The sequence below is a fragment of the Ochotona curzoniae genome, unplaced genomic scaffold, assembly GCF_017591425.1.
Source record: "Ochotona curzoniae isolate NIBS_2020 unplaced genomic scaffold, NIBS_Ocur_1.0 scaffold_4505, whole genome shotgun sequence".
Classification (NCBI taxonomy): domain Eukaryota; kingdom Metazoa; phylum Chordata; class Mammalia; order Lagomorpha; family Ochotonidae; genus Ochotona; species Ochotona curzoniae.
The window spans coordinates 6976928-7003261 of record NW_024467118.1 but is presented as its reverse complement, the minus strand read 5'-3'; the positions used below and the strand labels follow the sequence as shown (position 1 = coordinate 7003261).

General features: G+C 47.7%; 1 protein-coding gene across 6 annotated transcripts in view; it reads right to left on the bottom strand.

Annotated features, from left to right (window-relative positions):
* The window catches only part of CPEB2 (cytoplasmic polyadenylation element binding protein 2), a 59077-nt gene extending 47881 nt beyond the window's left edge, over positions 1-11196 (bottom strand). For 2 of the 6 annotated variants that reach the window (XM_040966165.1, XM_040966166.1), the window contains exons 1-3: positions 9418-11196; positions 6106-6387; positions 5265-5354 (exon numbers count right to left, since the gene is read on the bottom strand). In XM_040966165.1, coding sequence (XP_040822099.1) covers positions 5265-5354; positions 6106-6387; positions 9418-10782 — 1737 coding nt within the window. In that variant the 5' untranslated portion in view covers positions 10783-11196. Of the gene's footprint in view, positions 1-5264; positions 5355-6096; positions 6388-9417 lie in introns of all 6 variants that reach the window. The other 4 variants (XM_040966167.1, XM_040966169.1, XM_040966168.1 and 1 more) reach the window with 2 other exon arrangements.
* Between the last annotated feature and the right edge of the window lie 15138 nt (positions 11197-26334).

Here is a 26334-nt window from a genome sequence, read left to right as displayed (position 1 = left end):
GGACATTTTTTGATAGATATTATCTTTCTTTCCTTTGGAGTAGTTAAAATACAATTTATTTCAAAAGATGTTAACCAGAACATTTTTCTCCTGAAATTGAAGAATCCAGACCTGGATGAAGTCCCAGGTTACTGGCTTTAGCTTGGTCCAGTCCGGGGCCTTTGGCGGCCATTTGGGGAATGAACCAGAGGATATATCTGTCTCTCCCGTTTTTTCTGTAACTCCGCCTTTCAAAAAACAAACCTTTGAAAAGTATGAGGCCAGTGTTGGCAGAGAGCCAGCTGCTGCCTCCCAGCATGCCAGGCAAGTGCCAGTTCACATGCAGGTTGCACCACTTTTGACCAGCTCGCTGCTAATGCTCCTGCGAAGGTAACTGGAAGGTCCAAGCATTGCGTCCCTGTCACTCCAGAGACTAAGGTAGGAAAACATTGTATGGAAAATTTTATTGCTTCATATTTAATAATACACCAGATGCCTGAAAATATATTCTGCCTAAGTAGAAAACACTACTTTTCTTTATTATTATTATTTATCTATATTGGAAAAGCAGATTTACAGAGAAGAGACACAAAGATCTTCCGTCTGTGGATTCACTTCTCAAGTGGCCACAATGGCCGACTTGAGCCAATCCAAAGCCAGGAGCCAGGAGTCTCATCTGGGTCTCCCATGCAGGTACAGGATGCCAAGACGTTAAGCCATCCTCTACTGCTTTCCCAAACCACAGACAGATAGCTGGATGGGAAGCAGGGCAGCCAGGACATGTGCTGGTGCCACAGCGGATCCTGGCACTTAGAGGTGAAGGATTAGCCAATTGAGTCATGGCAGTGGGCCCCAAAACATTAGTTTGTAATGTTTGTGTTTAATTGCCTAATTTTTATTTTAAAATGAAAAAAAGGATGTGGCATCAATACCGTGCCCCTTTTATGGTGAACACTGATCACATTTCTGATGCCAGCATGTTAGCACACCATCCTGACCTGGCTGGCAGCAGATGACATGCTATTCTGACCTCACTGCTTCATGCAGCATGCACTCTCACGAGCTCGTGCACCTTCTTCAACCGTAACAGGTAAATACCTTACTCATCCAACTGAACTTCACCTTTTCAAAGGCAAAGGATAGCATTTTTTCTCCATATATCCAACAGCAATTAAAATACAAACACATACAAAATTTTGAGCAGCCATTTCCTGACCTTCCTATATTTATTCTGAAGCAAACAAAGCTGTATGCTTTTCATTCTGAAAATAAAATTATGAAATTTTTGGAAGGCCAAAAACTGCTAAGGTTATTCAACTGTTCAGAAGAATTGAAGAAAATGGAAAAGTAGAAAATATTCAACCTAAGCGTAAACACAAAAGTCCTCTTGCTCTCATTTCAGGAGATATGATCAGAGTGATGACTACCAGTGTCCCCCTTAAACTCATCTGGTTTTAGAACCAAAATTTAAGGAATGCTCTTTGAGATAAAAAATTGGATCCAGTCTGGTAGCACATGCTGTTTTTATATAGGATGAATAAGCATTCAACTAATACATTTTTCTGAGATCTATAACCTATCATCTATGACTATATTACAATAGCCTAGATATTAAAAATGGGTGGGAAATATATTCCAAAATAATTTCTTTAACACAGAGCAAGCATCTGGAGTTCAACCTATATTCATATAGGACTAATCCTCTCAAGCGGACAAGTTAACACACATTTATAGGTTTCATATTTTGTACAGTCAGATGACATACTTTATCTTAAAAAGTACACTGTCACCCTACTATACCTAGTTAAAACTTTCAGTTCAGGATATTTTAGAATTCATACGAGTATGATTCCTTGCCTGGGGAACTAGCTAAACTGCATACTAAAGTGATTCTCAAAGAAAGAGTTATTTCATAATCATCCTGAAGGTAGAAATATTAGTAACAGTTTACATATGCTATTAAAATATTTTTGAGGTATTTCCATTTAAAAAGTCCAAATTATCTAAAATAAAGAAATGTTAACTCACAAAATTTTATCATACAATAGAAATAACATGAGTGCATAACAATCTCTTCTCCCTTTAATCTAACTGGTTAACCTTTGATACAGTCAAGGCTTTAAGTATTGAATATAAAATTTAAAACTTCATTTCCATAATGTGGCATGTTCTAGGCCAAATTAGTAAAAGATTAAAGGACATAAAAAAGTTAAATATTCTCCAACAGCATACTTGTTAACCAGTATCTACCAGTATTAAAATGTTATATATGGGAGTGGAAGCCCTGGTGTGGCAAGCTAACCCGCTGCCTGAGGAGCTGGCATCCCGTTGCACACCAGTTCAACTCCCAGAAATTCACTTTGGATCCAGCTCTGTGGTAATGACCTGGGAACTCAGTAGTGGATGGCCCAAGGTCTTGGGTCCCTCTACCTGTGGGGTGAACCAGAAGCTCCTCACCCCATCTTTAGACTGCAGCAGCTCAGGTCACTACAGTCAGAGATCTCTGTGTCTCTCGCTCTCAATGCATCTCCTTCCAATAAAATAACTTAAAAATATATCATATATGGGCCCGGTGTGGTGGCCTTGTGGCTAAATACTTGCCTTGCCCATGCCAGGATCCTATACAGGTGCCAGTTCTAATCCCCACAACCCTGCTTTCCAACCAGCTCCCTGCTTGTGGCCTGGGAAAGCAGCTGAGGATGGTCCAAAGCCTTGGGACCCTGCACCCGTGTGAGAGATCCAGAAGAAGCTCCTGGCTCCCGGCTTTGGATCTGTGCAGCTCTGGCCACTGCGGCCACTTGGGGAGTGAAGAGCTTCCTCTCTCTCCTACTCTCTCTCTATACAACTTCACAATAAAAATAAATAAAATCTTTAAAAAAATATTGTGTATGACACAAAAGGTCAGACATTGAAATACTGTTAAACATGTAAGTGATGAAGTACTTTCTGTAATGATAACTGATGTTTTAACCAATTTCAGTTCACAGCTGTCACTATATTTTTAAGAAGCTCAGCTTCAAACACCTCAGTCTTTTATGGAAACGTAAAAGCCCAAAACAAACGACATATAATGAGTACTGATGGGAAACAGATTACTTGTGTAAGACTGGTAGGGAGGTCAGAACTAGTACCCCGGTGTTCAACAGCACCTCAAGCGCCTTCTCTTCAAGGACACAGTGTACAGTCTAACCACAAAGACCAGGGGCCAAGGACACGGAACAGGGAGCTAAAGAAATGACCACAGAGATGAGAGAAAGTGTGAGACTCTGCTCAACAGTGCCACATGACCTAGTTCAAGGTCCTCCTTTTAGAGATAAGGAAATTATGACCTACAGAGATGAGAGCCATAAACTGTGTCACTCAATGAATGTCATAAAGCTCACGAGAGGAAGGGGAGGGATAGCCTCAGACCTCCTTTTTAACTTTCACATTATCTTTTTTCAACATCTTTATCTCATCACACCTTTGCCCAAGAGTCCACAGTTAGTGCTAGTATTTAAGCAGTTTATAAAACACAAAAGTATTTTTAAGCAGCAAAATCCTCTTTCCTAGAATGTACCTAACACCCTAGGCTATAAACAGGCAGAGTGCTCTCCCCTGCTGCTAAGTGGCAGGCCCAGTATCCAGGCTGGAATGCTTTCTTTGCGACCTGTACCTACTGCAACTGTAAACAGCCTCACTTACCTCCATCCACCCCTGCCCTGCGCTCTGATGCCATATGCATGCTATTGCTTCCGCCTGTAGATGCCTTTAAAATCACTGCATCCTTTCTTCTCCAAAAACATTTTTCTCTTGCCACGTTCTAAATAATAATTTTCCTTTCCGAACACATCATCTCCTAGGCATTTATGTGTTCGATTTGAACAATATGAAAAAACGCTATCATAAAACTATCACATGGCAGGTGCGGGGGAGCCACGTGGTGGCACCAGCATCCCATGTGGGTGCCTGCTTATGCCACAGGAGCTCCACTTGCAACCCAGGTCTCTGCTTCATGGCCTGGGAGAACGGGGAAGATGACCCAAGTCCCTGGGACCCTGCACCCATGTGGAAGACCTAGAAGAAGTTTCTGGCTTAGAAGTGGACCAGGTCTGGTGGTAACAGCTATTTTTGGAGTGGAACAGCAGATGGAAAATATCTTGACTCTCCTCTGTAACTCGGACTTTGAAATGAAAGTGCCTTGTTTTTTTTTTTTTTTTAAGGCCATATGGGCTTAGTGGGCCACAGTAAAAGAGCAGAAATGCATGGCCAGCTAAGTTACATTGCTAACAAAACAACAACACATTGGTAAAGACACTGAGTTGGTTAAAACTGCTAACGGTAATTTACTGCAGTTAGCGTTAACCCTGTAGATTAGCTGTTTACCAATGCACTGATAATATATTCATACAGTTTTTAGGAGGAATGACTTCATTTTGATAAATTCACTGCAGAGGAGTCTGAGTTTAGAAGACCAAAGCCCCATTCACCTAACTCACACAATGCTGAACCCCATACTCATGCAAACTGGGGCTCTGTTAGAGAGAATCCTCTTGAGTGTTGGCAGTTTTTCTAAGACTTACAATAATACTTCTCACCTGGTTCCCAGTAAACATTCAAATTCAGTCTGCAGGATAAAAGACAGCATCCTGTAACCACGGGGGGTCTTAAAGGTGACTTAATTAACTTCCAGACTTATGACCCAGAGTTTCTTACTGGGAAGCAAAAGGTTACCAAGAAGATAAGACCAGTAACAAAATTTAAAAATAAAAATACTGTAAAGTGTTTTTATAAAGGTGAAAAAATTGAACTAAGATAAAGATGGTTTTAGAAACGTATCTCTTAAGTTTCATGACAAAAATCTAATGAGAAGTTCTGTAAAATATCAAATGTAAAAATGGATGCTAAACAAAACAATATAGATAAGCACAAATAACTTTGCAAAGGCAAAATCTGTTTAGTTTGACTAATGTTTAAAGCCAGGTGCTCAAGAATATATAATTTAATTATTTTCCAAAAAAAAACCCACCAACTTTACCATGCTTTGTAGATATAAAATTATTAGAATTTACTATTTTTAATGTAGGTGCTGCCAGAGGGAGCAGTACCAATCACTTTTAAACTTGAAAATAAAGCGTTCGCATTCAAAGGGTGGAACTGGGTGATCTTTCTTGCACAGTGACCTTGGATGTGCTCTCACAATATGCTTACACGTGTCACAACTGCAAGATAAACAACACACAGCAACGCATCAACAGTACTGAGCTCCTAGCCGACACCTGAGGAGCGCACACCGCGCAGCCTACCTGGTCTATTCTGGATGTCCCGGCTGCAGTGCACCAACTATCTTGGAGTGACTCTGAGCCCCAAGCTGGCAACTGCAAACTAGATCTCACCTTCAATAGCATAGAAGTTGTCATCAGAAATGAGCATTCTCCCCATGCCCACCCAGAACAAAAAAAGCCAAAGCAATTAAAGCTCTGTCTTAAACCTGCATTCCATCTTCTAAAGATTTAGGGTAGAGGTGGGAAATCGTATTTAACATAGTCATAAGGGAACTTCAACAGTTAAGAAAATATTCAAAGGCCTGGAAGAATTTGGCTAATCACTGTAAACTTTCAGGCCACAACATTATACACACAAAAAACAAAACAAAAAAAACACCTCCTCAAGCAGTGAAGACAAATTTAAATCATATGTAAAAAGGGCTAATATCATTTTCTGTAATCACAGGTGGACTAAGTACATTCTGATACATACATATACACATATATACATACACAGCTGATCATAGTTAAATCTAGAAACAGTTACAACTACAGGATATCTGAGTTGTAACATAGAACACAGAAAATGTTGGTGGCTTGAGATCAATAAATTAGGTATTTTAAGGCATTTTTTCTATATGTATTGAAATAAACAAAGGTCTTCCTACTTTCTTTCAAATCCATTTTCACTGTGTACTTAGAAACTTGTTACAGTCTCAATTTGTATAAATATTTCATACTTTGTTAGATTATATTTAAAACCAGAATTCAGGCCTTACATTCTGCTGCTTTTACTAGGGGACCAGTCACCACCCGCCCCCCACCCACTTTCTATTTGGAATATCAACATTAGAAACAGTCATTTACATACCATTCTTACCTGTAAGGGTAAGAGTGTGTTACTATTGTTGTCTGTCCTGAACACATTATCCTCGATCCAAGATTTGGGAGTCAGCGACGGAGCAGAGCGAGTGAATTTCGGCGGGGCTATGACGTTGCCGGAGAAGGGCTTCTTGAGCGGAGAGATCTGATTCATAGCTCCGGGAATGGCCATGTTCCCAGCTCTGCGATGGTCGCGGCCGTGCACCGCTCCCCAGGACACGCTGCCAGGGCCCCACCCACTGCTCTGATGGTTGCTCCAGGGAGACTGCTTCAGAAGAGGCTGGGGGAAACACACTGATTTAGATTAAACGCATTTAAAGAGCTGCTAATTCAAATTCAAAACTTAGTTAGGAACTTACAATATTAAAAAAATATATACTTAAAGGTAAGAGAAAGCATCCCCTAGTTTTGCTACAAATAACCATATTCCTTTAATGCTGGATAAGTTTTCATCCTCTTTTCAGCTATATTTCCTGAAACTTGTTAAAACAGAACCATGCAATTGCTTGTTTTTCATGCAGGGAGAACTGTGTACCTGATAAATATGAAGAAAACAATACGAAACAATATATTTTTAAATTAAAAATAATTTTAAAGATTTTCAAAGATTCCACATACTTGTGATCTTAAACAACTTACTACGGGCACACAAGCAAAACTACGACATGATTCATTAAAATGTCACAGTTTTATGACAAATATTTTGAATAGGTTTCCAACACAAGCTGAAAGACTACAAATGTAGGTAACCATAACATTTAGGGTTACTTGCACGAATTTAAAATGTCTTAAGACAGTAAAATAAATGCCATTTTGGAGACACTGTTTATTCAACTTCGAAGGTTTTTATTTTACTCTAGTTTAAATATAGCTTACTTGAAGGGTTTTTTTTTTTTAATTTTCATTTAATTATCCAAGAACTGTTAGGCAATTATCTGCTGTTACCCCTAGGTGGACCCACTGAGACATGCTGTTTAAGTAGCCAGTATCAGAAAACCTGGGACAAGTCTCCATTTGCAAGCAAGGGTTATATCCCAATCTAGAACCCTTGGCAAGAAAAGTGCAACCTGACACACCGCATTAAAGATCGGAAAAGCTACCAACAGGATACAACTGAAGCTTCTTCTTTTCGACACTGATTGCCAATTGATTGCTAGCAACTGTATTGTCAGTAAGTTTACACTTTGTGTTTATAAGTTCATACTTTGTGTCAAGATGTAGTTAAGTACGAACCAGGCAGTTATCAAAAACATAGACACACACTCAGAAACTAGACCTGCTTCTTGGGATTTTTTAAAGCCCCGGTTTCTAGAACCATGTTTTTCCTTTTCAAATATAAGCATGATCTTATGTATGCCATTCTTTCCCTCTACAACACATAATTCAAAAAGTGTGACTAAGGGGCCAGGCATGGTAGCCTAGCAGCTAAAGTCCTTGCCCTGCACGCTAGAAGGATCCCATATGGGCACCAGTTCTAATCCTGGCTGTTCCACTTCCCTTTCAGCTCTCTGCCTGTGGCCTGGGAAAGCAGTGGACCACAGCACAAGGCCTTGGGACCCTGTACCTGCCTGGGAGAAAAAGAAGCTCATGGCTCCTGGCTCCTGGCTTCGGATCGGTGAAGCTCTGGCCGTTTTGCCAGTTGGGGACTGATTCAGTAGACAGAAAATCTTCCTGTCTCTCCTCCTCGCTGTATATCTGAATTTCCAATAAAAATAAAATATATCTTTAAAAAAATACTTAACAGTGTGACTAAGGGACAATGCACATCACCCACTCTGGAAGACCTTCGTTTGCCTCCTGTATCAGCCAGTGCCGAGTTCCTCAGGAAAGCTGGGGACCTCTCACACCCACCCGGAAGACCCATCATTTGTCCAAAAGCAGAGGACAGCTAAGTCCGGATCCAGCTGGATGTTCCTACGTTCTGCATCACAATTTTAAGAATGCAGAATCGCACATAGCTAGCTTTCGGTCGCAAGTTTTCCACTACAAAATGAAGACCGTGAGAAACAAATGGCTGTTTCAGATTAAAAGGCAGAGAGCATTTTAAAATTCTGCATTTCCAACCCTGTAGGCCTTATTTGCTCCAATAAAATCTGCTGCTCCTCTCTAGTTAATTAAAACAAAAGCCAAGTATTAACTTGGAGTAGTTGAGATGGTATTTAAAGGATAAGTCTGGCAACTTGGCTCAAGAGAAAGCTGGTTAAGGTTCACTTTTGCTTCTGTCAGCCCGTCATCAGGGACCTAAGAGATACGCTGGTGAGATTCAACAACACTTTAGTGTCAACCAACCCAGCGGTCCCCCAAAACTGCCACGAGGGGTTAACAGAAGATATTTTGGATCGAAAAGGAAATACGTGTTAAAACAAAACAAAAACAAATCCTGCCCAGTGCGATTCCACTAAAAATAAACACCACGCCCCATCATTCCCTCCAGGAAAGTCACTCCCCAACCCCATTCCCCAAAAAGGTTCCACAAACACGGATCCCAGATTTAAGTTTTACGTTCAAATCACCTAGTTCCCCAACATTAAAAAGCCCAGAAATTAAAGCCACCTCTGCAGCACCTGCGTCCCAGCCCTCCGAGCGGTCCCTACCAGCCGGCGCTCCAGCCCCTGACAGCCCGAGGACGCGGCGGGCGCAGCCCGGACCCGCAACACCCCGACCCGCAGCAGCCCCGGCCCGCAACACCCCGACCCGCAGCAGCCCCGGCCCGCAACACCCCGGCCCGCAACACCCCGACCCGCAGCCCGGCCACGGCGGCGGGCGTTGGAAGCGGCCGGAGCGCCCTCCGCTCCCGGTGCGCTCCCGGGCCGGCCAACTCGGAAGGAAACGAAACTCGGAAGCAACCGAAGAAAAGCCCTTCCGCCCACTGGACAGCGGCAGAGCCGCCCGCTGGCCCGCACGCAGCGTCTCCCGCAAGCCTTCCCTTCCTCCTGCCCAAGTTCGCTGCCCGCGGCCGCTCCGCCAGGCCCGCGTCCCACGGCCCGTCCCGGCCGCACCTCCTGGGGGCTGCGGGTCCCGGAGCGCAGTCCTCCAGCCCGGGGAGGCCGGGACCGGGGCAGGCGCGGCGCCATGCCGCTCCCGCCGCGCCGTTCGAGGGGGCGCCCCGGCCCCAACCGGCCTCTGCGCGCCTGCAGCCCTGGGTGGCCTCGGCCCGGCTCGCTCCGGCCCCGCACGCTCCCGCCCCGCACTCCGGTCCGGCTTACCCCGGCCCCGCTCGCTCCCGCCCCGCACTCCGGCCCCGCTCGCCCCGGCCCCGCTCGCTCCCGCCCCGCCCGCGTCCTCGTCGCGGGGCCGCCCGCCGCCGTACCTGGTGGTGGTTGTACGAGTTCCTCTGCTGCAGGAAGGCGGCCGCCGCCTGGTGCTGCTGCTGGAGCTGCGGGCTGACGGGCGACCTGCGGCTCTGCGGCTGCTGCGGCGCCGCCGGGGGCTGCTGCTGCTGCTGAGGTAAATTCATGGCGGGCGGCGGCGGGGGCACCGCGCTGGCCGAGAAGGGGCCGCCGAAGCCGCCGCCGCCGCCTCCCGCTCCGCCGCCGGCCGGCACGCTGAGTCCCGCGCAGCCGTGCGCCGACACGGGCGAGAAGCTCGGGAAGAAGGCCGGGTTCATGGACGACGGCAGCCCGGGGTAGAAGCCGTTCTCCGAGTCGGGGCTGGGCGGCGGCATGGCGCTGAGCGAGCCGCCTCCGCTGCCCCCGCCGCCGCCGCCGCCCGGGGTGGCGGCCGAGGAGCCGGGCGGCTGCGGGGGCTGCTGGGGCGGCGGCGGCTGCGGGGGCTGCGGCTGCGGGGGCGGCGGCGGCGGCGGCGGCGGGGGCGACGCGGTCTGCACCGACCAGGGGGTGCCGAAGCCGGGCAGCGGCGGCGACGCCGAGCCGCCTCCCCCTCCGCCTGCGGGGGGCCCCCCGCCGCCGCCGCCGCCGCCGCCGCCGCCGCCCGGGTGCGGAAGGTCCGGGCTCTGCAGGCTGCTGAAGGCGCCCGCGCCCAGCGCCCCGCCGGGCAGCAGGGTGCCGGGGCTGCCGAGCAGAGGGTGGTTGGGGGACTCCATGGAGCCCGGCGGCGCGGGGTTCAGCGGCGGCGTCGAGGAGGCCAAGCCCGCATTGGGGGACTCGGCGGCGCTGCCCTCGCCCGCGCCCGGGGTCTTGCGAGGGCTGCCCGCGCCTCCTCCGTGGCGGCGCCGCGGGAGTTGCGGGAGCGGGGTCGGGTCGGCCGGCCGCGGCGGCGGGGAGAGGTCCTGCGGCGGGAGGTGTTGCGGGTGCGGGCGGCACGAGTGCTGCGGGCGCCGGGCGACGTGCGCCGGCTGGAGGAGCGGGCCGGGCGGCGGCGGCGGCGGCGAGCTGAACCGGCCCGGGCAGTGGAGCGGCGGCGGCGGCGGCTTCGGGTCCGGAGGGTGGGGAAGGCGGGGAGGGCTCAACTCTTTCCTCTTCTGGCTGCTCGGCTGCTGCGGCTGCCGCTTACTGAAGTCCTGCGGGGAGGAGGTGCGGCAGCAGCAGCAGGAGGAGGCGGAGGAGGAGGAGGGGTGGTGCAGACTCGGTTTGAAGTCCTGGGAGGGGAGGAGGTGGGTCACACCCGCCTCGCCGCCGCCGCCGGGGTGGTGGCTGGGCAGTTTCTCCGGGGCCGCCGCCCCCGAGCGCGGCCGCGCCGGCTGCTGTGTCAGCCCCGGCGGCGGCTCATCCTGCATGGTGTGCTGCTGCGCCGGGAGCGGGGAGGAAGAGGAAGCGGCGGCCGGGGGGGACGCGCCGCCGCCGCCGCCGCGGGGGACGGACGAGGGGGAGGCGGCCTTCGAGAAGCCGGTGACAGGCGACGGCGGCGACGGGAGCCGGCCGGAGGGCGTGGCGGCGGGCGGCGGGGCGGCCTGGGGACCGCACGCCCCGCCCGCGCACCGGGCCCCGGGGCTGCCGTGCCGCAGCGGGGCGCTCTGCTGCGGCAGCCCGGACTCCACGTCCCTCACGGGACGGGGCTGGCGGCGGCGGGGAGGGGCTCGGGGACCCCCGGGCGCGGGGGGCGCGCGCGGCCGAGGAGGAGGGCGGCCAGGGGCCGGTCAGTGACACGGGGGACGCGGTGACTGAGCCGGGGGCCGGCGACACTCGGGCCCCGCCGCCGCCGCCGCCGCCCCGGCCGCCTCAGAACCCCGGAACGTGCGTCAGCACCACCTCACAATCGCGCCGCCCCCCGCCGGCCGTCCGGCACGCGCGCTCCCCGGCCCGCCCCTCAGGCGCACGCCGCGTCGGCCGGGGCGCGCTCGGGGCTTGGGGGGCGCGCTCGGGGCTTGGGGGGCGCGGGCCGGGCGGCCGGGGAGCCGGGGAGCCGGGCGGCCGGGGAGCCGGGGCGGGGAGCCGGGCAGGCAGCCGGGGCCGGGGCGGGGAGCCGGGCAGCCGGGGCGGGGAGCAGGAGAGCCGGGCAGCCGGGGCGGGGACACCGGGCGCTGCCTCGGCCCGGGAGCGCGCCTGCGCGCCGCCACCAGGGCGAGCACGCGCCGGCGGCCGGGACGGTTCCCGGACAACGGCCCCGCGGGGTCCGCGCGGAACCTGCGCGGGTGGCACGCGCCCGCCGCTCGGGCCCCGCCTCCTTCCTGTGCCCCTCCGTCCAGCGCTCGGTCACGTGAGGTCCGGCAGCCGGGACCCGAGCGGGGTAAACTGAGGCCCCGCGGATGCGCGCCCGGGCGGGCTCCCTGCGCGGGTGGGAAGGTGCGTGCCGCGGCGTCGCTGCCGCAGCCCGGGGAGCCTGCTGTTTGGCCGGCGTGCCCGCTTCAGGGACCAGCCGCCTGCGTCCGCGAGCCAGCGCGGCTCCGCGCGCTTAGAGTGTGGGTTCCGACGCCAGCTCCCACGGTAACCGTGGGCCGCTCCAAGCCTTCCCGTTTCAGGAAAGCTCCGGAGGCGCGAGCACTGGGGGTGCGGGACTCCTCCCCGCTGCATTCACCCCGGCTGCTCCGCCCCTCCCCCCCAAGGAGCCTCTAATTTAAACATTTCCGAAGCATTATTAATTTTCCGCACGGAAAGATTGCTCGCATCGTGGTGGGGGGAGCAGAGGTTCTGACTCAGCAGCGGACTTGTCGAGGCTTGCAAAACCCAAGGGGAGAGCATCGGCCCCGGCACGGGGGAGGGAAAGTCATGTTAGCTTTCCGTACATAGAGCAAAGTCGTTATTTGACTGTCTAGATAAAAAATAACCAAGTGAACCTTGTTGCAGTTTTGCGATTGGAACATTGTTTTTGTGCTTGGCAAAGTGGAATCACCGAGCGTGGTGCTGGAAGTAGCAGTTCCAATCCCCAAAACTTTACTAGTGAGTTCCAGACGACTAGATTTTCAAATGGACTGAGATGCGATATTGGATGTGACAAATTAGCATCCTCTTACTGCTGTCAGCTGAGTGCTCATTTTTATGAGTTCGTTCTCTGTTAGATTTGATATCTGCATCTGTTCTGCATTTCAGAGTTGTGTAAGTCAGAGTGAGCGCAGTGCAGTGAGCGTCGCTAGGGGAAAATGCCCCGTGTATGATGTTTGTCTGATATCCTGCCTAATGTACTCATTTTCATCCTGCCTTGACAATAAAGACAAGTACTTACCAACAACAAAAGCCGTGTGAATTGTCCAGAAATTGGTCTGCTGAATACAAAAATTGGCTCGATTTAATCTCAAAATCATTTGTAACCATCAGGCAAAAATGAAAAACAGAGTTCTGAGAGCATTAGGATTAAAGTATACAGGGCTATTTTCTCAGCACCTGTTGACATCTTGCTGTATGATATTCACGGACACATGTCACAGGGCCAAGGCCGCTTCAGCAGGCTCGGTGTGTAATAGGTTGTATGCGATTGGAAACATCTGCAGATGTGGAAGAGAATGTGGGCATTAACATTAACTTGGTAATCTATTAGAACTGCAATCAATACAGCATAAGAAGTAGAGCAAAAGTTGGAAGAAGAAAAGATAAATGATTTGGGGGCAAAGCATTTTTATATCCATGCATACTTTTCTTTCATGTATCTATTTTTTTCCCATAAACTTTTTGAAGACCCCGGGTTAAGTTTGAAAGCTGAATAGTTCTTTCCTGGTTGTAGTTTTAACAACATTCTTAGCCCCCTGGACTAATAGTTGCCTTGGAGGATTTAGAACTCTAAAGCACAGGGATAAGCCATGGGGTACACTAGATTCCAAGTCCTGGGATTAGGCCCTTCACTTGTCATGTTGACATCCCAGGGAGGGCCCCCTAAGTTTTTTTAAATTATTTTTAAGGATTTTTTTTTTTAATTGGAAAGGTGGATATACAGAGAGGAAGATGGTTCACTCCCCAAGCAGCTGCAATGGCTGGAGCTGAGACAACCGAAGCCAGGAGACTCTTCCAGGTCTCCCACACGGGTGCAAGGTCCCAAAGTCTTGGGCTGGCCTTGACTGCATTCCCAGGCCACAAGCAGGGAGCTGGATGGCAAGTGGAGCTGGCGGGATTACAACCAGCATTCATTGTATCCTGGCGCATTCAAGGTGAGGCCCTTAACCGCTACGCTATGGTGCCGGGCCCCTCATAGATTTTTACTTGCTGACATCTAAAACTTCTCAGCAGGTAAGCATCCCATTACTGAAAATATTCCAACAGAAACAGTTCCTGGAATGGATGTGGAATGGTGGGATTGGGGGCTGCAGTAGGTAGCAGATGAGGAATTACAAGTATTAGAACGTTCTGTGCCAATATCTTATGCTAATATCTCCTTTGTCGTGATCTTCCTCTTGTGTTCTCCATGAAAATGTGTTAGTTTTGTGATCTGTAACTGGGATCTTAACTTTTGGCAGTCCCTTGTTTATTCCCACTGATCCCGCGAAGCATTTCGATTTTTTCCTCCTCTAATTTAATATACACACAAATTCACACAAATTTAACTGAAATTTATTTAGTAAGCAATTCATTCTCTTCATATATGGCAAAAGTTCATTTTTAAAGTCCTACACTCACTGGATTTATCTCAAATCACTTAAGACTCACAATTGAGTCATGAGCCGGAACTGCAAACCTTCACGGAGGAAGACCTTGTCACACAGCTGCTCTGAGAACCTCTCCTCGCGCCTGCTGCTGGGCCGGCCGCTTGTTCGTTGAGGAAATGGAAGCCGTCATAGAACTCCCACCATCACCCTCCTTTGTTCTCGCACACCTTGCCTGCCTGCGGCAACCGGGGTTGACCGGTCCTTGCTGCTTTGTGAGTCTTGCCTCTCCTCTGGCTGTTCTCTCTGTCTCCTTCCTCTTTAATGGGAGCACTTCTAGGTCTACAAAAGTGTGCTTTGCCAGTTCTGTTTTAGGAAAACAGAAGCAAACGCCCTCTGGCCTCCTGCTCTCCCTGCTTTACTGCCCCCTTTTTCTGCTGTTACTGGAATCTCTGAGTGCATCATAAACACCCTGAATTCATCATGTCCAAAACGGAACCATCCTGTTCACTATTCTGTACCCCTCGGACGCTCTGTCATTGTAGTTACTCAGGTCAGCAACCTTGGGGCAGCAGCCGGACTTCTTTCTTGCCTCACATCGAAGCCATCTGAGTATACCGCTCGTTCTTCCTTTAAATCGCATCTAAAATCCAGCCACTTCTCACCACTTCTACCACAAGCATCTGGGTGCAGCCCACCCCTGGGCTGTGCCTCTCACCTCCTGCCTCCAGTTTTCGATCTTGTCTCCCCAGTCTGTGTTTAACATTTGCAGAATGGGCACACAGTGGCCCTTCTGAAGTGGACCACAGATCATGCCATCTCACTTCCACTGCCCAATATATTTTCCTCAGAATAAGCATCAGAACGTTTTCAGTAATTCAAAGATTCTTCCTGATTGTCCCTGTGGACAACTCTTTGCCCCAATGGAATGTTTCTGTGTTACAGCAGCCCACGTCAACCTCAAGGCCCTAGTCGTTGCAGTTCCCACTGCCCGGTGTTTGTCCTCCAGACTCCAGCAGGCCTGCTCCATCTCTTTGGGGCCTGTAAGTCATTTTCCTAGTGGTGTTTTCCTTGACCGCCACTGGCCTCTGAGATGGAACCTGCATCTTCCATTCCAGCTGTCCGTGTTCCTCATACACTGTATGCTTTTTCTCTAGCCGATAATACATTGTATTGTTGTTGTATGTTTTCCTGGTTAGACTACAAGCTGTTCTTGTCACCACGTACGAATGCAACAGTTGTCAATGCATGTGTAGCTATATGTGTGCAGTAGCAGCATGAGCGAATGTTTGTCAGCTGATTGTTTTTGGGTAGAAGCTTCACAAATGCCACGCTGATGCTCCCAGGACTCATATGCAAACTAATTCCAAGGTGCTAATAGGCTGAGTGGGCTGGGAGGGCGAAATAAAAGGTCCAAGTCATTTAACACTGGAACGAATAAACTTGGACTCCAAGGGACAAAGCTTCTGTCTAGGCAGGGAAATGGAATGTTAAAGTTAAAAACGTGGTTTTAGGTGACATGATAGAGAAATGTGAAAACTAGCTCATGGAATCAGACAATTAGAAGCATCACAATAAAGCCAACTGCTGTTGCCTCCATGCTGCTGGTTTTTAATCATTGTTGAGACAATAAATGATTAAATCCCAGGGAATGGAAATGATTTTGAGAGAATGTCGAGGTTAAGATTCACAGCAAGTGAGGCCGACCTCAGGGTCGTACTGCACCACGGCACCTCCTGAGCAGCTTCTCCAGCTTCTGGATTTCCAGCCTTCTTTCATGATCTCTTCCAAGACCTTCTCTTTGCACACCCCTTATATGTGGATTTCATTGGGCTTACACTCTTGCTCCTCTTCTCAAATCCTGCCATACCTTTCCTGGGTGAAATTACCCACCATTGTGTTTGCAGACCCCACCCTAGTGTTAGTATCTCTCAAACCTGTCTCTCTAGCTTTCAGATCAAAGTCACGTTTCCCGCTGTACGCTAAATAATGTGACCCTCGTGTCCCTGAGACACATTCATTCGATGTGTCCATGCCTGTGCCGCCATATTCCCCCACCCCAGATGTCTCTCTTTAGCTCTTTGAGCTCATGACATCGGCACAGAACTGGCCTCTCAAGCTGGAAATATGAGTCATTACCTTCTTCCCTCTCCTTCACCTTGTAACAACAATTGGCTCTCATGCCCTGTCAATTCTGTTTCGCAAAAGCATTGCTCAAGTGTAATCACGTCTCCAAGGTCAGTGTCCTAGCTCCGAGTGTTTCTGTTCCCGTGTGCCGCTCACTGTGGCAAGTGCTCTCTCTACTGGATCTTCGTCTCAGTTTCTTCCCATTAGTAGTCACAACCACTGTTAGTTTTCCACTTTGCGCTTATGAGCCTGTCTAGCTCCCCCCGTTACTTAGACCACGCTTCTTTGTAGGTAGAACCCGTCAGAATCTATTTGAGGTTTGCCTCTTAACTACTCGTCACTCCCTGGTCTTCTCAATCAGTCATGTCACTTTATAGCTCTAACTTTACACATGATGTTTCTACCTGCTGAAACTGCCCTCAGCTCCTGTCATGAAGCCAGTGTCTCCTTACTTCTCAGGACCCAGCTCAAATGTCACAGTCTTTCCTGATTCACAGTCAGTAAATGGAACCCTCTTGTGTGTTCTTGCAGTGTTGTCATAAGGATTGTGTGTGTGATAATACGTGTACTTGAACAATAGGTACTAGGCGGGGGAGGCCTGTCACCTCCCCCACCACTCCCACCTGTATCTGGAACACACAGTTATTTAATAAGATCTTGTTGATTAGTATTGTCCCATGAGAGCTATAGGAAAACATAATGAAAGGAAGAAAAGGAGAAAAAAGAGAGATGAAGGGAGAAAAAATAGAAGAAGGAGACAAATCATACATGTAAGGAAACGTGCCATTTTTTAGGAAACTAGTCAATGACATATGCTGATTAGAGATTAACTGCAATGGACAGACTATAACGATAACATAAAATCTCCTCAATATTTGTTCTTGACAATACCAGACTAAAAGTCTCTTTCTGTTTTGTTTTGTTTTGATCCAAAGATGGACATGTTGACAGGAAAATACCTAGACTCTTCCTCTGATGACAAGATGTAATCTCCAAAACACAATTAGGAGTCTTCACAGATGGTGTCACTCTCTGTGGAGCCTGAGAGATTCGTCATCCCCTGCTGAAACCCCGCCTAAGTGAGCAGCCATCCCTGTCTTCAGGAGCTCCTGCCAGGATGCTCATTGAGCGCCTAAGTAGACTGACTTGCCTCTCTGCTGCCTCTTGGCCTTTGTGCTCAGGCCTGCTTGGCTTGGCTATGTTACAGGTGTTGAAGTAGTAATTATGACTTCACATAGCCCTCTGTTTCCCCAGTTCTTTAAAATCATTCTCACTTCATTTTACTTGAAAGATAATGGAGAGAGACCTTCTGTGTGCTAGTTCAGTCCTACAAGGACTAGGACAGGCTGAGGATAGGAGCCTGGAACCCCAGCCTGCTCTCCCATGTAGGTGCCAAGGACTCAGATACTTGGCTGATGTCTGCTGCCCCATAGGATGCAGATTAATAGCAAACTGTATGGGAAGCAGTGCAAGCCAGAAGATCCCGGAACTTCTATAAAGGATGAGGGGTCCTAAGCAGTGACATTAACAATAACCACCTCTTCTCCTGGTTCTTACTGACTCACTTACGTGTCCCAGAGCTGTTTGCTAGATATTGTAGCATGTGCCACATATTATGCTAGGCACTGGAGGTACGTTCATGAGCAATAACAACAACAGCAAAAACCCCTGCAATTTATTCTGTGTACTCATAGAAACTGTAAATAAATGTTGTTGATTTTTTGTGTGTGTGATAATTGCCAATTCAAATGACCTAGATGAGGAATAAACTGAAATCCTAGGCTGAAACTGACCTACTAAATTGCAATCACACTTGCTACAACCTAGCCTTGCTGGGCTGGTCAGGTGGAGCCCCATCATTGTCACTGGCTGTTGAGGCTAGGGAAAATCAGTAGGCAGGGAGATGACATTACACACAGAGACACACCTTAATCCTAGCTGGCAGTGACATTTCCGTGACAGTACACTTGATTAGTAGGTAAAATGGTATTGTTCCTGTTTTATTCTTTGAAAACCAAAACTCAGACAAAAATGATTTGCTTTAGCTGGGTTGAACAAACTGAGCTTTAATTCTTCGGTATACCCATATTTCTCAGCCTCTTATTCCATTTTTTGTCCTTTGGGCTGGTGACAAAGTAGGAGGCAGAGAGGTTGCTGCCGAGCGAGGACCTCAACAGAGGAGAGCACAGTCACAGGCCCTTGGAGAGAGTGTTTTTGTACTTAGCCTAAGAGCTTAAAATCAATGAGTATACGAGGTGGCTGTACCCTAGGCTCATTGTACATTATTTACAACAGCCAAGTTATGAACTCAACCTGTGTCTTTAGTGGATAAATGTATGGAAAAATGTGATATATACATAGTGAAATATCAATCAGCCTTGAAAAAGGAATTGTGTCACTTGTCACAGCATGCATGAAGTTGGTGGATATTATGTTCACTGAAATCAACCAGGCACAAAAAAATCTACATTCTCACTTACATACTGTCTATAATACAAGCTTACAGAAGCAGAAGGCAGAATGGTGGTTGCCAGAGCCTTGGGATATGGGTAGTGGGGAACTGTTGGTGAAAGAGTAAAAAGTTACAGTATATTTAAAATCATATATGTTTAAAGTTAAAGATATGTTAGATTGATTTGATTATTCCATACTGTAGAGAAGTGTCACTAATACAACAAATGGAGCAATGACTGCTACATTTATTCAAAAATATGCTTAAAAATTGGTAGTATTGGTCTCAAATTGAAATCACTTATTTTCAAAATGTGTCCCCACTGTAGGCAACTGCCTAAGTTGCCTTGTACCTAGGCAAGTGTTACTGTCGGGAGAAAAGCCAAAATGGCTGGCGGGCATTCTGGGCCTAGTCATTGTCAAATGTGGGTTAACTATACCAGAGTGCCAGCAGAGCCACTATTATTATTTTTTTTTTTTTGAAGTTATGTGGGAGGTCAATCCCGGGACCCACGCCAGCAGGGGAGGCTGCGCATTGCCTGGAAGGGTTTTTGGAGATATGTGGGAGTAGGAACCACTGAAGGAGTATCTTACAGGTGTGGGATGATGTCTGGGGCTTCCAAGGACTGGTCCACTGCACTGCACTTGCAGGTAAACAAGGGAGCTGATATCTGATGCTTTAGAGAGGGGAAACTGGAGGGCATGTCTGGATCAGACCAATGCCCTTGTGGACTTGGACTTGGTAACATCCTCTTCCACCTACCATCACACAGGAAAGCCATGGCTAGAGAGTCTGCCTGGCAGGGCTAAGCCACAGCACCAATTAGTGTTGGGGCAGGCCCATGCAAGGCTGGGTCATGACACCAACCAGCATGTGAGAGAGCCAGGTCTGGAGGCAGATTCTTTTGTCTTCCTGTGTTTTGGAGAAGAGGGGAGATAAGGGAAGAAGCCATACCCAGCCTCCCAACTTCCTCCATACCCTGGGTTAGTGGATGACCACCCAGTGTCATCCCAGGGTCCCTGACGTGAGGCATGCTCCAAGGGTCCTGCTTAAGTGATTTTGGTAGTTCAGTAGTTCTGAATTGCTGTTGATTTTGCCACTGCAAGCGCTATGAAATCCCTCCAGGATCTACTGGCTGACATGGTCCACCTCAGAGTCTCCATTTGCCCAGATATTCACTGCCAATGCTTGCCTGGAGTAGTTGATCAATTTGTCCTGTCCTCCTTCCTCTGTTATGGTACCAGGTGTCCTCTGTAGACACCAATGGACTGCCATATCTTCAATGTGCACCTGGACATGCCATCCACTGCTCTGTCCAAGCCGCTGATGAAGCCCAGTCCTGGTACATGTGCGCCTCAGTCAGACCACAGATCCTGCGATTCTCCCCATGAGTCCAGCAGTTCATTTGGGGGGAATGCCCTAAAAAACTTCATCTCAGGTGATCTCAGACCTGACTCTTGTGTATACTTGCCAGTATAGCATCCAACTCATTCCGTCACCCACTTCAGCCTATGTGCATAATGGTGGTTGCAATTGCTGGGTCAGTTCTTTCTCTAGCTCCTTCTCCTATGCAAACCACTGGTGTTGCAGCTCAGCCCATTCCTGCCCACCACACACTCTGCCTTCACATATTCCAGTGGGAGCTGCGGCCAAGTCAGAGTGAGCCTCAATAATCCCTACCAGGCCTGCTCCCTGTCTTGGTTCCCATGCTTGCCAGTATGTATAGCAGACTGGTGCACTCCGTTCCACATCCTATTTAGCTCTCATACTTGTCAATGGGCTTTGAAGCCTAGCTTAACCCAACCAGCCCCACTATCCAGCCCACATAGTGCTGGCAGGTGCCATGCTCTGTCTAACTATGCCTTCCCCAGTCCTGGTTTTCATGCTATACGGTGAGAACGGTAACCCAAGAGAGGTGTCCACAGTTTCCTAGTGATGCCCACTGCCAGTCCCAGATCTGGCCCTCTCCAGGTGGTTCTGCAGTTTAGCTCAACAGAATTTGTGGGGGGATATTCTATAGAAAATATGTGCACTCACCCCTGTGGGTCTTCAGTACCCACTGGGCCATGCCAGGCAGAGGCCTTAGCATCCATCTGCATGAGTGAGATATGTGTCTGGGAGTGGGCCTGGTGGAGGAACTTGGGGAACTTCCTTCTATGCCTCAGCTCCTTCCAATAAGTTGGGGCTGCAGGTGGGCCAAGCCAGCCAGAGCTACACCACAGGCTGGGTTGGGCTGAGCTGGGCTGGGCCAAGTCTCAACACCAATTAGCACATGTGGGAGCTGGGATGGTGTGTGGGCTGCTCTGAGTTAGGCCATTTCGCCCGCAGGTTCACATGAGAGCCAAGGATGGGGGCAGGATGTCAGGGCTAGGCCACAGTATCTATTGAGAATTAGGTCTGGGGGCAGGCAGGACCAGGTCAGGCTGTTACACCTGCTGGCAAGTACTGAGACAAGGACAGGCCATGCCAGGCTGGGTTGGAGCATGATCACCACCAGCACACACAAGATTCGTACTGAATCTGGGGGAACGTAAGGTTTATTGAGAGTCAGTATGGGATTCAGATCATCTCAGGCTGGGCTGCAACACCTACTGGTTCACATGAGGGCTAGGACTGGGAGCTGACCAGATTAAGCTAGCTTGCAGCACCCACCACCGTAAGTTGAGACTGGGGTAGCTGGGTGAAGGCAGGCTACAGCACCCACTAGTGAATGCTAATTCGAGATGGACCATGCCTTACTTGCATGTGAAAAACCTAGGGCTGAAAGCGAGCCTGGTAGGGGAACTTTAGGGATACCCTGCTACGCCGTTGCTTTCATTGGTGAGCATGAGAGCTGGGACTGGGGTGGACCAGACTGGGCAGGGCTACAACACCTATTGACCTGCATGTGAATTTAGTTTGGGGGTAGGGGAGCACCTAAACTAGGCTACCACATGTGCTGGCACATGCAAGAGCCAGAATAAGTGCAGGCCAGGTGAGCTCCATCACAACACCCACTGGCAAGTGCCGATAGTGGGTGCAAGTCATGTCAAGCTAAACTGCAGTGCCCACTGGCAAGTGTAAGAGCTAGGGCTTGGAATAGGCCTCATAGGGTAACTGTACCTGCTGGTGAGCATGAAAGGCAGAGCAGGGCAACATAGGCTAGACAAGGCTGTAACAACCATTGGCATATGTGTGGACTAGGAACTGGGGGTTGGTCATGCTGAGATAAGTCACAGCACCTATGGGTGTGTACAAAAGCCAGATGGGATATGGGATGGGCCAGACTAGATTGCTGTACATGCTGGCATGCCCAGGAACCAGGACTAGAAGAGAGCCCAGTGGGGATGAGTAGGGGTTACCCAAGTAGACTGCAGTTTCTGCTATTGTGCATAAGGGCTGGATTTGTGGCAGGCTGAGTTGAGCCAGGCCACAGTACCCACCAGTTTGCATCGGACATGGGGCTGGAGATGAAACTGAACAGGAAACTATATTCACTGGTATGTGTATAGGCTGATGTGGGTGACAGACTGAACACAAATCTCAGACTAGCTGGCATATACAAGAGTCAGGTGAGATCACCCAAGTGAGGTTGTCTGGGAGACACCCCAACTAGACCTGTGGACTCAAACTCTAGTAACAGGTAAAATCAGAGGATATGAGATCCAGTCTTGAAGTGTATATATTGGGACTGGCTTCCCTCAGCTGTGATGCCCATGTAGTGAATCTGGGGGATGCCCATGTAGTGATGCCCATGAATATCCAGATACACATGTAGGACATGACAGCCAGGTCATGTAGGCCAGCAGAGGAAGTCGAGTGCCATGTCAGAGGATAGAAAGCAGATGGGCTGGACATCTCTCCTGGCTAAGCTTTGGCAGTAAGTGCCTGGGTATGTGGATGCATTTAGGTGGACTTTGTCAAACAATAGACATTGGAAAGCTTTTCTCAACCCTAAGTGATGAAATCAACAATGTCTTAGAGTTATCAAAACCACCCTCAGAACATTCACACCCATATCGGGGTCCCTAAAGAATCAACAACTGACCATCCCCTATTCTTGAATGCTGATGTAGTTTGGAAGCAAATAGTGGCCTCTTCCCCTGAACCCTGCAGAAATAGGATAAAAAAAAATTAGAAACATTTGTCCCACCTTCCTTTCTCCATATCTCGTCCCTCCCCACCCTGATCAGTGGCCTACTTGGGCATACATCCTTCTCAACTAGGTGAACAACACTAAAAAGGAAATAAATATTAAAAAAAAAACAGGTGTCCCATAAATATTGTTTTTCCCTTACTTTATTATAATGATGAAACCTGTGTGATATGTAATGGATATCTTTCATTTATTTGTTTTTCTTCCCATTCTGGGAAGCTAACTCCTTCAGTTAATAACTTATTCCATGCAAAATCTTAAAAAATTCCATGCCAAGAGAAGATGTGTTTGAAGTAAATATTAAGCTTTTTAGACTTTGATGACATAAAGAGTATTATATCAAATTTGATCTTAATACTTTTAGCCTCCCAGAAGATCGGAAGTTTTAAGCTTTACAAAGTCAAACTATTCCATGAAAAAGAAAAAAAAAATCTTTAGCAGCAAACCTTTCTCTCTCTCTCTCTCTCTCTTTTTTTTTTTTAAGATTATTTGTTCATTTGAAAGGCAGAGTTAAAAAGAGAGAAGGAAAGATAGAGAAATAGAGGCCCTCCATCTGCTGGTTCACTCCCCAGGTGGCTGCAGCAGGTACCCACAACGCCTACCTTCCATCATGGAGAGCCTGGGTTCTGATCCCACCTTCTCGCTATGACACACCTAGGGAGGTAGCTGACGATGAGTGGTTGGATTCCTGCCCTCCGCATGGGAGCCCTGGGTTGAGTTCCAGGATCCTGGCTTCTGCCTGGCCTAATCCTGACTTTTGTGGACAATTCAGGAAATGAACCAACATATCCTTGATTTCTCTTTCTCAGAAATATACTACACAATGTTTCTCACAAACTGAATTAAACATTAATTTGATTTCGTATATGTATGTAAAATTCAAAGGAATAATATAATACAAATATGAGGTTAAAGGTTACAAGGAAAGATACAAAATCCTCAGCTCTTAAATTTTTTTTTCATTTTAAGTAGCCATTGGTATCAAGTTGCTAAAAGATTCAAATTTATTGGATATAGTTAAATGATATAACTGTAAAGTGATAGTGTTGTGATGCTTAAAATTATATCATTTGTAAATATTTCAACTTACAATGTTTTTAGTGATTTAAAGTGATACATTTGAAACTATTCAAGTACACAAGTTATATTTAAAATATATTCAAAATGTTTTTGAGAATTTCTTAAAAAAAGATTTACTTTTTGTTTGGAAAGGCAGATTTACAGAGAGAAGGAGAGTCAGAAAAATCTTCCATCCACTGCTTCACTTCCCAAGTGGTTATTGGGGAGCTGAGCTGATCCAAAGCCAGGAACTTCCTCCAGGTCTCCCACACAGGTGCTGGGTCCCTAGGCATTGGGCCATCCTCTGCTGCTTTTGGAGGCCACAAGCAGGGAGCTGGAGGGGAAGTGGAGCAACCTGGACACAAACTGGCATCCTAATGGGATCCTGGGTGTGTAAGGTGAGGATTTAGCCACTAGGCCATCATGCTGGGCCTGAGATACTTTTTATAGTGAAAAGTTAGAAGACTAGAAAAGGCAACAGAGACATTCTAAATATGTAAACTCTAGCTGGAGAATTTACAGCTGTATCTCCATGAACAAATGAATAAATGAATGAAATGCGTTGAATGGTGTCATTTACAAATTGCCTGCCTGCTGTATGATAGAAGGGTGATCCTTGAGGCATGGTCCTTGAGAATGGTCTCTGGCAAGGTTACGCAGTTAGCAGATTGTGAAAGTTAGATCCTGACAGAGATGGGGGCAGGAAAGTGCAGGTGTGATGCTTACAAAAAAAAAAAAAAATCCTAGTTTGAACAGATGTCCTATGTGGCTAGTTTTGCTTTGTCAGATTCCAGAAAATGAAAGCTTAAGGCATTGACTTACTGTAGTTCAACGGAATGTCACATAGTATTTGCCTTGGATTCTACAGGCATTTCTTGCGCATCTACTTGTCTGGCATTAAGCATGCAAAAATGAGGAAGGTGGAGTTTGTGACCAATGTACTAAAAGAATGAAACTTCCTGGTGAATCAGGATGAAAAATATAAAAGGAATGTATTACTTTACAGGTTGAACTACTTGGAATTGCAATTATTTGGCCATCTTGTGCCTATTAAGACTATTAACTCATGCAGTTCTATGTACACAGAATATGTAAGTCCAACTGAGTGAACAATAGATCCTGAGAGATTTATTAATCATGGCAAAAGCTATGCAGTTTGAGAATTCAAATTGAGTACTGAAGTGTAAAGAAGAAAGCATGCAAGTGAGTATGGTGGCAGGCAAGGCATTTAAGGTAGCAGAATAAAAAGAGCAAAGGCAAATGAAAACAATTAGAACACATATTTCTGGAAAGATTCACTTAGTTTTATTTGTGTTGAAATTTGAGATGTATGGATAAGAATAGAAAGGAGCTTGAAGTGGTAAAATTTCTGTGGGTCAAAGAGACATCACTGACTTGGAAATGTCCAGCCACTGAAGTTATCCTAGAAAATTATCTTAGGCATTTTTTTATGGTGTGGGGGTGGAGGGCATATTTTTTAGGAGAAGAACGTGGGTAGCTGAGTGGAGAACGAATGGTGCTCAGATGCCTGCATGCTCCAACAGTAATCAAGATGAATACAACAGATGTGAATGGTGGTTGAGAAGCACAACATGGATGTGCAGGTCCTAGCTGAAGCCATGAGAAGTATTTAGCCAGCACAGAAGCCCCGTGGCTCAAGTCCTCACCTTGCATGAGCCAATGGACATGGCAGTTCATGTCCTGTCCACCCCACTTCCCATCCTGCTCCCTGCTTGTGGTCTGGGAAAGCAGCAGAGGATGGCCTAAAGCCTTGGGACCCTACCCCTGCGTGGGAGACCCAGAAGAAATTCTTGGCTTTGGATTCGCTCAGCTCCAGCAGACGGGAGATGTTTTTGTCTCTCTTGTCTGTATATGTGACTTTCCAATAAAAAGAAAGAAATCTTAAAAGAAAGAGAGAGAAAGCAAGCAAGCAAGCAAGAAAGAAAAGGGATGAGATGGCTAAGAATGTGCCCGTGGAGAGTAGGTGGGCAGAAGGCTAGAGGAGGGGATTAGGAGTGCATCTTTTGCCAGCATACCTTCTGTTTACCGGTGAGGAACTGGAGTTTGTCCATTCTTAAATGGCCCTCAAAACCTACCTTATCAAAGAGGAGCATTCCTTAATTTTTATGGGATGCTTTCTAAGTTCCAGGTTGTTCAGAGTGCTGTGCTGTGCCACTTCATTGCATGCTTCCTATTGGATCTTTGAGTCATTATTATTCTCACATTCATTTTATAGATGGGGAAATTTCTGAAGCATAAGATTGTTCACAAATACTGATACCCTGAATTTATTTATTTATAAAAACTTTTGTCATAAACAACCATAATATATTATTTCATACGTATCCTACATTGGTATATGTATATATCATCAGTTATGTCTAATATTCAGCAGACTAAAATTAAATGGAAAGAATAAAACAAAACAAATGACGACAACAATAATGTTAGCTTTGGATCTTGCTGTTTGAAATTAAATCGTAAGTGTTCATAAATCAATAATTATGACCATATTTGAGTTAGCCTTGCTCACCTTGATTGATTATTG